At 31.2% G+C, this 14981-nt stretch overlaps 1 protein-coding gene across 6 annotated transcripts in view; it reads right to left on the reverse strand.

The window, feature by feature from the left end:
* CSMD3 (CUB and Sushi multiple domains 3) overlaps positions 1 to 14981 on the reverse strand; it is a 1251170-nt gene that overhangs the window by 1115979 nt on the left and 120210 nt on the right. For all 6 annotated transcript variants that reach the window (XM_017498748.2, XM_017498749.2, XM_037727955.1 and 3 more), the window contains exon 2: positions 9079 to 9301. In XM_017498748.2, the coding sequence (XP_017354237.1) occupies positions 9079 to 9301 (223 nt within the window). The remainder of the gene's footprint in view (positions 1 to 9078; positions 9302 to 14981) is intronic.

Below are 14981 nucleotides of genomic sequence, written 5' to 3' on the forward strand. Positions count from 1 at the left end.
TAAATTGTTTTATTATGTTAATATATTAAACTAAAGAAGAGAATTTCCATGTATCTATTAATAAATTAGGTGCTACAAATATAGAGAAGATACTTCATTTGCTGTCAATACCTATTGTAAAACTATAGCATTTAAGTCAGTAGGGTATTAGTTAATGGGTAAAAAGACCAGAATCTGGTCACACATTAACTGTCGGTATACACTGTCAATATTATTAATGAAAATATTGTACTTGGCAGTTGAAGGAAACTTTGGAATTTCATGTTAGAAATTGTTCATAGAAAATATCAAAATTAACCACGAGAACTGAAATGTGAAAAATTTACCTAGCAACTTGATGTAATAGTAAATCGGATGGGAAAGATAAATTACTCCAATTAATCATACCAAGAAAAATTTAGTTTAATCTGGACAAATTAGTAAAATAAAAATGCTATTTTATTTAAACTAGTAGTCACTTTAATTATGCCATTTTACTGATGAAAAAATGAAATGTTTATGGAGAGTAAGTGAGTTTTACAAGAAATATTTTTAGTCATTATAACACCATGTGTAGTTTGCTTTTAGGATATCAGTGCAGTTTTACTGAAAGCAGGCTAATGTAAGTAAAACTTTTCACAGATTTACTAAAAAGATTGAATAAATATAATTTAAGGAACAAAGTATTTAAACTTGCTTATTGTCATCTTTTGTTTGATCTTTTAACCCCAGTTTTAATGGTTTAATTTAGTCTTTTTTTTTTTCACTAAAAGCCACCTCATTTCTTTTTGGCAAAATGCCTGGTATAAACAATAAATAGTTGTGTATACAGTGGAATCCTTGCCTTAGTCAGATTTGAAAGAGCCTTTTATGTTGACAAAAAGTTTTAGAAATTCTGCCTGTCCTTGAGATCTATGCAATCATTAATTTGAATGCTCCAAAGTGAGTAATGATATCTAAAGAGAAGAATCATTAACTGCCTAAGATGCATCAAAATTTTAATTGGTTTCTTTTTGTTTTAATTCACTTTGCAGACCCAATGCCCAATGGCAATGCAATAAGTCTTTTGTAAATTAAAGTGTTAGGTAGGGGGATACTAAACACAATATAATGGTTTCAAATTTGTCAGTAGAAAAATGCATTTCTACATTCAGCTTCTGTTTTCTCGGATATGTGTTTTCTATACGAGGCTATGATCGAGGTCGTAGTTGGACTAACAGTAAGCAAAATTCACTTTGTCACTTGGTGCGTCTCATTAATATTATAGATCAATAACAAAAATCTGGTATTGCTTTTCTTATTTGTTAATAAATAACAAATAATTACTGTTTATTATTATAAACAGTTGTTAATATCGCCTATGCCATTTCTGCACGCTATACATACAATCACTCTATGCCGTTGAGTCAAACAGTATAGCCTCTGCATTTCCCATTCTATTACGTAAGAGAATCAGTACACAAGGGCTGATTCCAACTCTGAAGGAAGAAGTCTTCATAGTCAGCTAATTGGATTGAGTTATATTGCTCTCAATCTAATCTTTAGGCAAACTTGGAGATAAGGACATGAGAGAAAATGTCATTAGGTAGAGTCAGATCAGTGGAGTGCGCTGACATAAAATATAACTACCCTCTGGTTATTTGTTTCTATGACCTAAGCCATCTAGATACTTTTGGATAATTTTCACGGGAATTTTATTCTGTATCTCAACATTATGCCTATATAAAGGGAAACAGATTATTGCATGGCATTAAAAGAAATATCAAGTATGGTGAGGGAACATTTGAATCCTGAGTATTAAGAAGTTCTATGGGACATTCAGGGAGAAAAGGAGAGAAGAAAAGTTAGCTATGTAAGAAAAGAATATTTATGGGGACACTGCCAACATTTGCTGAAGGAGAAAATGTCTATTTGTTATATGTCAATTATAAAGAATCAAAAAGAAATGGTCTAACAATTACACAAGTGGGAATTCAAGCTACAGATGGTTGTTTATTTATTCTAATTATTGTTTCTTAATTATGTCCATTAGGCTTTGAATTCTATGGGTATGACAATAATCCAGTAAGTTTGTATAATATATGTGAATTGTGACAGAATGCTACATATTTTAAATCCCTGACATATCAAGAAAAAATACTGAGTAAATAATTGTTGTTAAATAAAGGGATATATAAAGTTTAGACAATTTAGCCTCAGTTATGAAATATATTCTAGAATAATGACCAAGAAGGTATAAAAAGCTTATATGTAGTCACAAAGTAAAAAACCAAAGAGGAAGAAAAGTAATATTATTGTAGAAATACAGACAACAAATAAGGCAGAGTCTTTTCTAGAAAAAACTTATTTTATCAAGTAATCCTTTTAAAAATGTACTTGAAACATGCTTTATTATAATTGTGTCCAGAGGCAACCAGCTAGGACACATACTTTATTGAGTTGTCATTTCTAGGATTCCTTAAAATGTGCACCTTAAGTGTTCTTTACTTTAATGCCCAAATAGAACAAAATTAACTTAGACTCCTTCACATCTTCAAGAAGAATCATAGATCTAAATATAAAGCTACCAATTTAAAGCTACAGAAGAAAATACAGGATATCTTTCATCTTTGGGCAAGCAGATATTTATTGTACTACAAAAAAGCACTAACAAAATATAATATTATTTAGACTTTGTGAAAATTAGAAATCACTCACACAAATATAGTGTAAGAAAATGAAAGAGCGAGTCACCGATTGGAAGAAAACCGCAATGCATACATTTGTCAAATAAATGGTATAAAGTTTGCAAAGACCCTTATAATTTGATATCTCAAGACAAGGCAAACAACCAAATTAAAAAATAAGCAAAATACTTGAACAAACCCTTCTTAAGTAAATGGGTGATAAGCACAAGTGCAAAGCAATGGCACAATAAATGATGACAACCTCAAATGTCAAAAAAGATGTGGAGCATTTAGAATTCTCATACCGTGATGCTGAAGTACAAAATGCATATACACCTTTGAAAAAAGCTATTTGGCAATATTTTTTGATATTAAATCTATATTTATTGGATAATCAAACATTTTGACTCATTCTCATTTTACAGAATGAGCACTTTAAAAGTTCATTTTGCCCATGGATATACAGTGGTTCTGTATTATACAACTTTATATATTTTTGCACTAGATTACAATTTTTTAAATTCTAAGTTCTGTTTCATATTTAGGGAGTTTATTCTCAACATATTACAAAATTTTGCTATCATTTTGAATATAATGTATTTTGTGATTTTTCTTAATGATGACTCCTGAGATACTGACATGTACTAACACATTAAATATTTTTTTTTTAGTTTTATAAATATCCAGTAAATCATTTAAGCTTTTTAATGTATACAATCATAAGATCTGTAATGAATTATAATTTGGTATAGTGTTCAATATTTAGAACCCATATTTCTGTATCTATCATTTTACTTTTGATAATTTATGCTTTTTAGTTAATGATGTGTTAGCTCATATCACATCATTCCTTGCCTTGTCTTTTATTTTAATGGCATAGAAGTTAATTATTGTTTTCAACCCCGTATAAGTGAAATTGAACACCTGCAGATGCCCTTTACGGCGCAATTAAAGATAGCCACAAAATTTGTATATCCATCTGGATGTTATTTAGTGTAAGAAATAAAGATGTATTATTTTATCAACCACCATATTAAAATCAGCTTTCAATTTCTGTATGGCAGGTGGTTTTGTCTTTTTGTTTTGTTTGGTTTTGTTTTTAGAAACAGAGTCTGGCTCTGTCACCCAGGCTAGAGTGCAGTCGCTCAATCTTGGCTCACTGCAACCTCTGCCTCCTGGGTTCAAGCAATCCTCCCACCTTAGCCTCCAGAGTAGCTAGAATTATAGGCACAGGCCACCACACCCAGCTACCTTTTCTGTATTTTTTGTTGAGATGGGGTTTCACCATGTTCCCCAGGCTGGTCTCAAACTCCTGAGTTCAAGCCATCTGCCTCCCTAAATTTCTCTTTTTAAAGATGTTTTTACTTTAATTTCAATTTCAACTGTTATTTTGGATTCAGAGAGTATACCTGCAGCTCCTTCACATGGGTATACTGCATGATGCCAAGCCCTAGGACATCAATAATCCCATTACCGAGATATGAGCATAGTGCTCAACAGTTTTTCACCCTTGCTTCCCTTGCTCCCTCCCCACACTATTAGTCCCCAATGTCTATTGTTGCCATCTTTATGTTCACGAGTACCCATTGTTTAGCTCCCACTTATAAGTGAAAACATGTGCTATTTACTTTGTTTATTATTATCTGCCTTCTCCTTAAGATTCTGTGTTAACAATTACACTTATATATTTTTATCTTTACCTATTCTTTTACTTTTAACATTACTAATCCATAGACATTTATATAATTTTATATTGTAATCATTACTATACCATGATTATGACCTTGTGTAATTATTTCCTTTTTTTAAATCATAACTTTAGAAATAATTTATTTAGAAATATTTTATCTATCTATCATCTATCTATCTATCATCTACCTACCTACCTACCTACCTATCTACCTATGTATCTATCTATCACAATATCCAAAGCTTGATCTTAATATTGCAATAGATTTTGTCAGTTTCTTGGCCCTATGCCTTCTCCATGCTGTTTTCCACAATGGAGATTGAAAATGAAAGCTGTTTTTCTAGAATCATTTTGACCAAATGATGGTGTTGTCAGGCTATTTTGGCCAATGGTATAGAAGACGCTGTCTAAGGACTTTTGGGAAAGCTTTTAATTTACTGATGAATTGCATAATAACAGACTTATTGTTATATAAGAAAACTAAATCATTTTTTTGTTTAAGCTACAGTAAATCAGAATTTCTGTTATAGCCAAATATCCAAAATGATAGGCCATATCAATGTAGCAATGAGAACACAGTAAAATGTCAGGAGACACACTAATAAACCTTTTTGTAGTCAAGGTTTTTAAAAAATAACTATACTACTATGTTGGTTTTGAAGAAATAATCATTTTCTTCTACTTTGAGAAAAGATTATCTCTATTTTTTTAGATCTATTAAAAATATATATATTAAAGTTTAGGAAAAAGAATTTAAAAATGAGTATTTATAAAACATCTGGCTTGTTTGACTTTCTAATATTAAAATAAATGAAATGCATCTTTAAATCAATGAACAGTGTATATTGTTTTAAAATTCTTCACTTACTTATGCAGAAAAACAACAGCTAAAATTTTAACAGGCAACCAACAAGCTGAGGAATATTTTTGTCACAAAAAAAGAAAATATTTACATGTTTACAAATAAATGCATTATGTAAATCATCAAGAAAAATATTGATAAATAGACAAAAAATTCATTTTCAAGAGAAAATAAGAGTGGTAGCAAACAAGAGAATATGTTAGATATCTATAAAAATCAGAAATATGTAAATAAGCATATTAATAATAAAAGATGTAAACCTGGTAAGACAGAGAGGAAATGAAGTATAGTTTTCTAGTTGTAATAATATTTATTGATATAAGATTTTGGAAACCAGGTCAGTAATATAAACAATATTATTTGCTTCTGACATAGATATTCTGTTTCAAAGATTTAATCTAAAATCTAAAATATATATATTTATAAAGATGCTAATATGTGAATTAATTATAAAAGAAGAAACAAAAATGTAATAATATAATAATTACATAAATTATATCCACAGGATTAAATATTTGAATAAATTAATTCTTACATAAAATGACTAAATGTATTTAACAAATTCAATAAATTGGTGTTTACAAAGATTCTAATCACAAATTAGGCACGTATATTATAATTAGAGAGATTATTAAGGACATATAATAGCATATATAGAGTGATCCTGTGTGAATATATCTGTCTCTACCTCATTAAATAATAGGTGATTTTTACTTGTTGGTATAAGTTTATTATTGGGAATATACAATATTTATGTAAAGTAAACAAAGCTTAGAGTAACCTTTATGCAGCAAGTCCAGCAAAGTTGCCTTAAATGCATCACATTTGTTCTAAGAAAGAAATTCCCTAAAGGTGCTTTGCCAATATCAATTTTCATTTAATGAAAAATAACTTACAGAAAAACAAGTAGTATCATTGATAATTGGAAACTTAGAGTGTAGTTTTTAAAATATGAAATTCTGATTACAAATCCCAATGTATCTATTTATACAAGCAAGAGTGACAAGACCCACAAACCATTTTTTTCCTATATTATTGCAAGGCAAGTGCAGGAAGCCATTAAAAAAAAAATCTACTGGAGCTCACGAAAAGTAAAAGAAAAAATAAGTATCAGTATCTGGAAGAAAGAGAACAGCAAACACACCATAAGGACATGCATTAAGTGAGAATCTGATCCAATATGACAGAAACAAAACCAAAGAAAACAGTGAGTCAAACAGCCAGACGCAAACATGAATCAAACTCCGCAAGCAGCAGTTTCGACTTCTGATCAAGCAGCAGATGTTGTATATAAACACAGTCTGGAATGGGCTGTAGGTTACATACTAATTTTTTTCTTTCTGTCTTGCTAACTAACGTCACCTATAACATTAGCTAGAGTACTTCTTTAAGCACAAAAACCAATAGATACGTTAAACGTTCTCAGTAGGCAAAACATTAGACTATAAAGACTATATTCTAACGTGGACTACAGGTTGAAATACAGTCTTTCCATTTTGCTTGTATAAATAGACAGAATACATGTTAGAATATAGTCTATAAAATACATGAAAAGAATAAATTTGTAGCTTACCTTTCTGCTTATATTTGTATACATTATACCTGTTTGAAAATATGCCTTTTATTCTTACTTCTTTCATTAAATTTTATCAAATACTGCTAAAAATAGATTCTTATTTATATATCAATACATAAACCTTGGAGATTATATATAAATAGAACTATATATATTGAAGATCTTAAGATTTAAACTGAAACAAATCTGAATTGCAGTGATAGTTCTGCCTTTTGCCACTTTCAACACTTTTACTCGGGCAAGCAATTCAAGCCTCATTTTATCAGTTGTAAAATGATGACGATAATAATAGTAATTATTTCACATTGTTTGGATACAGGAGAAGTTAAATACCATAATGAACACAAAATGTTTAGCACAGTGACAGGTGCAGAGAAAGCATTCAATAAATGCTAAAGATAAGAGTCACTGAGCTTTCATTATATTGTATTCCCCAAAAAATATCTGCAAATTAAGTGCTATTATTCCCAATTTACAGATTAGGGAAGAAAGAATGAGAACAATAAATTTATTTTCCCAATTCCACACAGTCTTTTAACTTCCCAAAGGCCACAATTGTTTAAAAAAAAAAGGGGGAAGAGGAAAAATAAAAATGTGTTTTCTCATTTTCAAGGCAATCTAGAGAGAATAGATACAGGTAATATTACAAGAAGTTTTTAAAATATATTTAGGAAAATTATATTCCACACATTGCCAGTGTAAAAAATTGTACTTCTACTTGTAGATATTATTTGGCATTTACAAAAGACACCCAGCTTTAAATGGCAGTGGCAGTGATGACCAAACAGCAGTCAAAAGTGTGTACCATAATGTATATTTATAAAATAGACAATTATTGTACTAATTTAACAATGTAAAAATAAAAAGGAATCAGATTTACTCAGTAAATGGGTATGGAGAAAAAAAGAAAGAAAGAAAAATAGAATCTTAGTTGTAATCAATCTGGTAACCTTGTTTTTGCACAACAAAATTTGTGAAACAACTCGGTCATTTTTAAGTGTCATCTGACTGGAAACAGTTTGTCAATGTGCTGTAATGGGATCTTATAGTCATGCAGCAGGTTCATACACATTTTCTCATAATAACTGCAGAGAAGTATAATGAGATGGCTAGAACTGGCCTTATTACCATCTCTCAGTTTAAACAGAAGTAGGGTGGATTGCTCAAACAGCTGGTAATCCACAAATCTAACACTGTAATGTAATAAATCTCATCTCCAGGTCCTCCATTTTCCCCACTACATTATGTTTTTCATTGCCAAAATTGGAGGAAGATAACACAAAATTTTTACTGGAAATTGAAAAAAATGTAAATGCAAAGGAGTATGGAAGACTGATGAAACTATAAAAAGTTAATACTGATAATTGGTTTCTTATACATTAGGAAGGCAAGAACATGTTATCAACTATTAGAAAGTAATAGCATCACAAAAATCATAACTCAAACATAGCCAAGTATGTAAAGAGTTTTTAATTCCTACATGTTATCTGCTTAGAATATTTTAAATTACAGGTTTAAAAAAGCTTACGACACTTAAATACAAACACTGGCATAAAGCTAGGACTAAATAAAATGTGCAATGATTGGAATTTTGAATTTTTTAGTTGAATTATAGTTGATTTACAATTAAAATAAGTTTTTGATAAGACCCCAAAAAACACTTCATACTTTTACATAACCTATTTGGCAAGAGGAAATTCTGAAGAACCAGAAGAACAACTTAAAAAATAGGGTGCTGGTTAATTTTTACTTCTGTTTAATCAACGAGCTTCGAAAAACCCTTTTATTTGTAGAGGAAAAAATAAAATTGTTCCAGTTTTTGTCATGAAAGTATGTAGTTTTCAAATATTTAGATTTTATAAACCACACATTATCAGATATTTATTCTACTATCATATGAATACTGATTTTAAAGTGTTTTTGCATAGTGTTGTATGTTAAAATTGGACATACAACACTGAAATATACCTTACATATGTTTTACTTTACCATAAGTTATATGCATAATGAATGAATTTTTGAGATAATTATTTTTTAAAACAAAATAACTTTAGCCACTATAAAGACATCACTACTCAACATACATTCACTTTTTTGAGAGAAGGTATTAATATACTAGCAAAATGACCTCAGAGATATCAACCTAATTTGTTCATGGGGATATATATTTCCAAATAAATAATAATTAGATGGTGACTATAACTTTTATTATAATTGCATCACAAATGTTAAACATCTTTTGTAAAATAAACTGCTTTTACCCAGAAAATATTCCTCTCCAGTCTTCCATTCAAAACACACTAACCTTGTCCTAAAGTTTGTAGGATGAGGATGTCCATCATATAATGATAAGTAGTCATATTCTTCTTCTAGAGCAAATGATTGAAAAACAATTTGTATTCTGTTTCGTTCTTCTGCTATTATTACCCATGTACAGTTTGCACCATTTGGATATCCGTATGGAAAACCAGGGCTTTCTATAGTGCCATTAAGCCCTTTTAAAGTTCCACCACATGTATAAATAAATCCTGCAACAAAAGACAAATAAATAGATGTTAGTAATATATAAATCTAGAACAATCCAGGAGATATATTATTTTGAAAGTATATTGTTTTTCCAAGGGCAAAGTTAATAATTTTATAAAAGGCAGTTTAAGAGCTGGGCACTATTTACAAATATATATGTAAAATATAAGAAAATAATAGAAGATTTATCATTTATAATACACATTGAGGTAAATAATTATAAACAATTGATGAAATAAAATCATCTGATTAATTATCCATGACATGTTCCTACAGACAAACAATCCTAGAACGCGATATCTTTCCTCAAAGAGTTTTGAATCTCATTGTAGTGTGGAAGCTCATAAACAATTTTGACATTTGAAAAATCTTTCTATGCATTTTGGGTCCAAAATAATTAACTACACTTTTTCTTGGCAACGCATCCTAGCTTTTTGAACATATTTACATCTCTACCCTGTAGCTCACATACTTTAGGAAAATCTGTCTCACCCTGATTATTTAGAAGAGGTATTTTTTAAGTCAATGAAATGGCTCTTACCTTTCATTAAAATATTTTGTCTATGATGGACACAATTATAAGTTAACCACATCAGAATGAATCTGAAGATCAGGACAGAAATACATTAAATAAATGGATCTTGTACAACTGACAGTACCCATCTTAAGAACGTCTGTATTTGTTCCACGGAAAGTCTAAGTTATTGAGAGCATGACTCCTGGAGATATCTAGAAAACTTACTATATTTCTTCAGCAATTTGTCTCTTCAACTATATAGTGTGTGTGTGTGTGTGTGTGTGTGTGTATGTGTGTGTATGTGTGTATATATATATGTGTATATATATAATATATGTGTATATATTATATATATGTGTATATATATTATATACATGTGTGTATATATGTGTTATATATATATATAGAGAGAGAGACAGAATCTTGCTCTTTTGCCCAGACTGGAGTGCAGTGGTGGGATCTCGGTTCACTGCAACCTCTGCGTCTTGAGTTCAAGCAATTCTCCAGCCTCAGCCCGCTGAGTAGCTGGAATTATAGATGTGCACCTCCGCGCCCGGCTAACTTTTGTATTTGTAGGAGAGATAGATTTTCACCATGTTGGCCAGGCTGCTCTCGAACTCCTGACCTCAAGTAATCCACCAGCCTCGGTTTCTTGAAGTTCTGGGATTACAGGCATGATTACAGGCCACCATGCATGGCCTCTTCCAATATATAATATTCTGTATCATATTGTGTAATGTAAAAATCTAAGATTAATACAACAGTAAGAGAAGTTGCTTCTAGTCTTCATGTAGACTACATGCTAATAAAGCTTGCATTTAGAGGCAGTTAGCCAGGACCAGATGTTATTATCTTTATCTATGAGTCCTACAGGAAGCTGAAGTGCCAGGAAGGTGTAAATTAGAGATACCAAGCAAATTTGAGGCAGAGAACTCCATAGTACTCAAAGCATCAATGTTTGGAATTAGGCATAAAATGCAGGAAATTTGGGGCTCCTCTCTCTGGAAAGAAATGAATATATTTTACGTAAGTATGGATATTTTTTAAAAGGAAGAGGACTATTGAATAGAAGTCCTCAGAAGCCAGAGTTGTAGATTGTAGCAGATAGTGGCTGATTTGGGATATTGTACATTTATTTCAAGGTCTTTTCACAGCAGCACCTTGTGTTTGCCAGGGAGCCACTTTTCTATTAAACAGCTTTATACTTTTTTTTTTCTTTTTGAAACCAAGTCTTGCTTTGTCACCCAGGCTGAAGTGTAGTGGTGCAATCTCAGCTCACTGCAACCTCCACCTCCTAGGTTCAAGTGATTATCCTGCCTCAGCCTGCCCAGTAGTTGGAACTACAGGCATACACCACCACACTGGGCTAATTTTTGCATTTAGTAGAAATGGGATTTCACTATGTTGGCCAAGCTGATCTTGAACTCCTGACCTAAAGTAATCCACCCACCTCTGCGTCCCAAAGTGCTGTGATTACAGGCGTGAGCCGTAGCACCCGGCCAAAACAGCTATATACTTTGGAGTAGTTGACTCTGCTGACTCCACCGATGAGAATGTGGCTTAGGGCTGGGTTGACTAATATAATCCTAACCTGTGAGAAAAGTTTAGCATAGGGATCTTTTCCTATATCTCACCATATGGCAAAGTCCTAAGCCTGGGATATTTGTATGTTTATGTGATATGAAGCATAGTTCTTGTTATCCTTTTGCCTCTTTGAAAACTTACCAAGAAGTTGAATCAGGTAGAATAGGTTTAAAAAAATAAATATTTGTGTATATTCAGATAATTTTGCTCATGCACTAAAAGTTAAATAGGATATTTTATGATTTTCAAAAATAAATAAATAAATAAATAAATAAAAGGTCTCTTTTTAAATTACTTCTTGCAGAGCAATTACTTTGAAACCTTAGGTTAATTAGCTGTCACTCATTTCTATTAGTTTTCTGCCTGAACAGTTTCCAATTTGAACTTCATAACTAAAGGCAAGCATGAATCCCTTCAGCTACAATCTGATCTATGGGCTGTTTTATATACTCTTAAGCCTCATAACCCTGATGGCTTTAGAAAAAGGACATATGTCTTAAAATAACATGCTCAGCTTTGTCCACTTATTCTTCAAGGGCCAGCTGATTCATGCATTTCAAGTACTTTTATGTTTTTAGACAAATTAGAAATTACACCTATATTTAAATGTCCTTATCTGTATTCTTCATTTTATTTCATTTTTGTTTATCACTAAGTTAGAATAAACATAGCCTTATTCTCTATAATAAAGAGAATTTTTTTTAAAAAAGGAGGTTTAAATTTTTTACTTTAAAAATTTGAAAATTGGAAGTAAACATTACAACAGCAAAAAGATCCTCCCTCATTCATCTATGCTTCAGAGTTGGTCATTTTCCACAGTGCAGTGTTTATCTTACTAAGCCTTTCCTAGGCACAAGCACATATGCATTCTATATATATTTTTTCAAATGGCATCAGTCATATTATGCATATCTTTCTGAATCTTTATGTATATATTTTTAAAAAACAAACCGATATTCTTCTGTGTACAGATGTATACTTCTACTATATTCTTCTTTGAAAGACTTCATAGCTACACAGCCTATAATACGCCTATAGTATAATTTATTTGACCATTCACCTAATGATAACTTCATTTTTATGGTTACAAAGGTCTAAAGAACAACTTTGTAAAAACAATTTTGTACATATATCCTTGTACAAAGTATATATGCTTTGTGCACAAAAATCATATATCCTTATGCACTTGCTTGATACATCTTTAAGATGGCATCCTAGAAATGGGGTTGCTGAAAATTAATAAAGATATGGTGAAACTGTACTTAATAAATATGAAAATGTTTGTAGCTGTCACCACTGCCAACCCTAATTCTGTTGACATTAGATATTTTGTTAAGGCAAATTTTGTTTTTCATGTTTTATTTTTAATAAATTTTATCATGTATATTTGAAGTTTACAGCTTGGTTCTATGGAATACATATAAAGAGTAAAATGGTTACCATGGTAAAGTAGATTAATGTAGCTATCATCTCACATTGTTAAATTTCTGTGTGTCAAGAGCAACTTAAATCTACTTACTTAACAAAAATCCTTAATACAATATAATTTCATTAACTCTAGTGTTAATGTTTTATATTAGGCCTCTAAACGTGTTCATGTTACCTGTCTCTCCCCCTTACTCCTGACCACCCATGGAAATCACTGCTCCATTCCCTATCCATGTATATTTAAGCTTTCTAAGAAAATATTCCACATGTAAGTGGGATTTTTCAGTATTTCTCTTTTTGTGTCTGGGTTATTTCACATAGCATAAAGTCCTCTAAGCCTATTCAGCTGGTAGCACATGGTGGGATTTCCCTTTTTAAGGCTAACTTTTAAGGCTGAATAAGATTTGTTTTGTGTGTGTGTGTGTGTGTGTGTTAAAAAATACACCATTGTGTATACATAAAAAGAAATATATATCCCCTTTTTAAGGTTGAGTAAGATTTCATTTTGTATGCGTGGGTATATGTATATATACACATTTCATTTTATCAGTTTATTTCTCAGCGCATATCTAGGTTGTTTCCACATTTTGAATATTGTGAATAATGTTGCAAAAAACATGGAAGTGCAGATATTTTTACAAGGTGGAGATTATATCTCATTTTGGTATATACCTGGAAGAGGGGTTGCTGGGTCATATACTGGTTCGATTAATATAATGATTTTTAAATTTATTTAGAAATCTCCACACTATTTTTTCATAATGTACTAATAATCTACATTCCCACCAATAGTGTACTAGGGTTTCCTTTCTGCACATCCCTTACAATATTTGTTATCTCCTGTCTTTTTTATAATAATCATTTTTATGGGTGTAAGGCACTAGCTCATAGTTTAAATTTGCATTTCTCTAAAGATTAATGATGTTGAGCATCTTTTCATATAAACTTTTTCCATTTTTATATCTTCTTTGGAGAAATATCTGTTCAGGTATTTTGCCCATTTTAAAAATCAGGATATTGTTTTTTCTCCAAGAGTTATAGGTGTTATAATTCTGGATATATTAACCACTTAACAAAAATGTGATTTGGAAATATTTTATCATAGCCCACAAGTTGCCTTTTATTTTTAGATTGTTTCCTTTATTGTTCAGAAGATTTTAAGTTTAATGTTGTTTTGTTTATTTACTTTTGGTTTTGTGGCTTGAGCTTTTTGAAGTGATACCAAAATAATTGTGAAAGCCAATGTCAAGAAGCTAAAAGGCAAATTTGGCAAGGCAAAAAAGTTACCATATTATTTTATTATGCATTTCTCTGATAACTACTAAGTAGTTAATAGTAATTACTATTGTAATTTTGCTGATTACTATTGAGATTACTATTGTGATTCTCTTGGAATCATATTTGCCTTTGTAAATACATTTCTAAATGAAACAACTTGGTTCTTGGTCATTGTTCTCAGGAAATCACAACTCCTTATTTTTCTTTATAGTACTCATGGAACATCACCTCCTTTTTCACTTGTCTCCTCTGTTGATTGTTTTCCTTTCTTCATTCAAATATTCATCACATATTTCATGTCTTAAGGGTAGAATGACACAAAGAACATTGTCCCAGCTCCTTTTTTGGGAGCTTACAGTCTAAAACATGAGATAGCAGCGACATTTAGGCCATTGCTACGGAATACCGAGAGTACAATAATCCAGATATGCACACTTTGCTGTGAGGAAACATAGAAGCGAAACTAAATCTAGATAAGTCAGTAAGTAGTATATGGAAAACTCCTCTCAAAAACTGGCATTGCAACTTATCATAGATTCCATGTTTTACAATTTCTAAATGCCTTGTATTATGTTTTTCAGACCTTAACTTTTAATATCCGTTTGAACAGCGCATTTACACTTGAAAAGTAACTAAATTTTACATGCCTTGTGTCTCACTGTCATCAAGAGTTTAATTAACAATATTGATTTTTTAAAAAACGTTATTCCCTTGGGCCTGGCGCGGTGGCTCAAGCCTGTAATCCCAGCACTTTGGGAGGCCGAGGCGGGTGGATCGCGAGGTCAAGATATCGAGACCATCCTGGTCAACATGGTGAAACCCCGTCTCTACTAAAAATACAAAAAATTAGCTGGGCATGGTGGTGCGTGCCTGTA

Source organism: Cebus imitator, unplaced genomic scaffold (assembly GCF_001604975.1).
Source record: "Cebus imitator isolate Cc_AM_T3 unplaced genomic scaffold, Cebus_imitator-1.0 Scaffold250, whole genome shotgun sequence".
NCBI classification, from domain to species: domain Eukaryota; kingdom Metazoa; phylum Chordata; class Mammalia; order Primates; family Cebidae; genus Cebus; species Cebus imitator.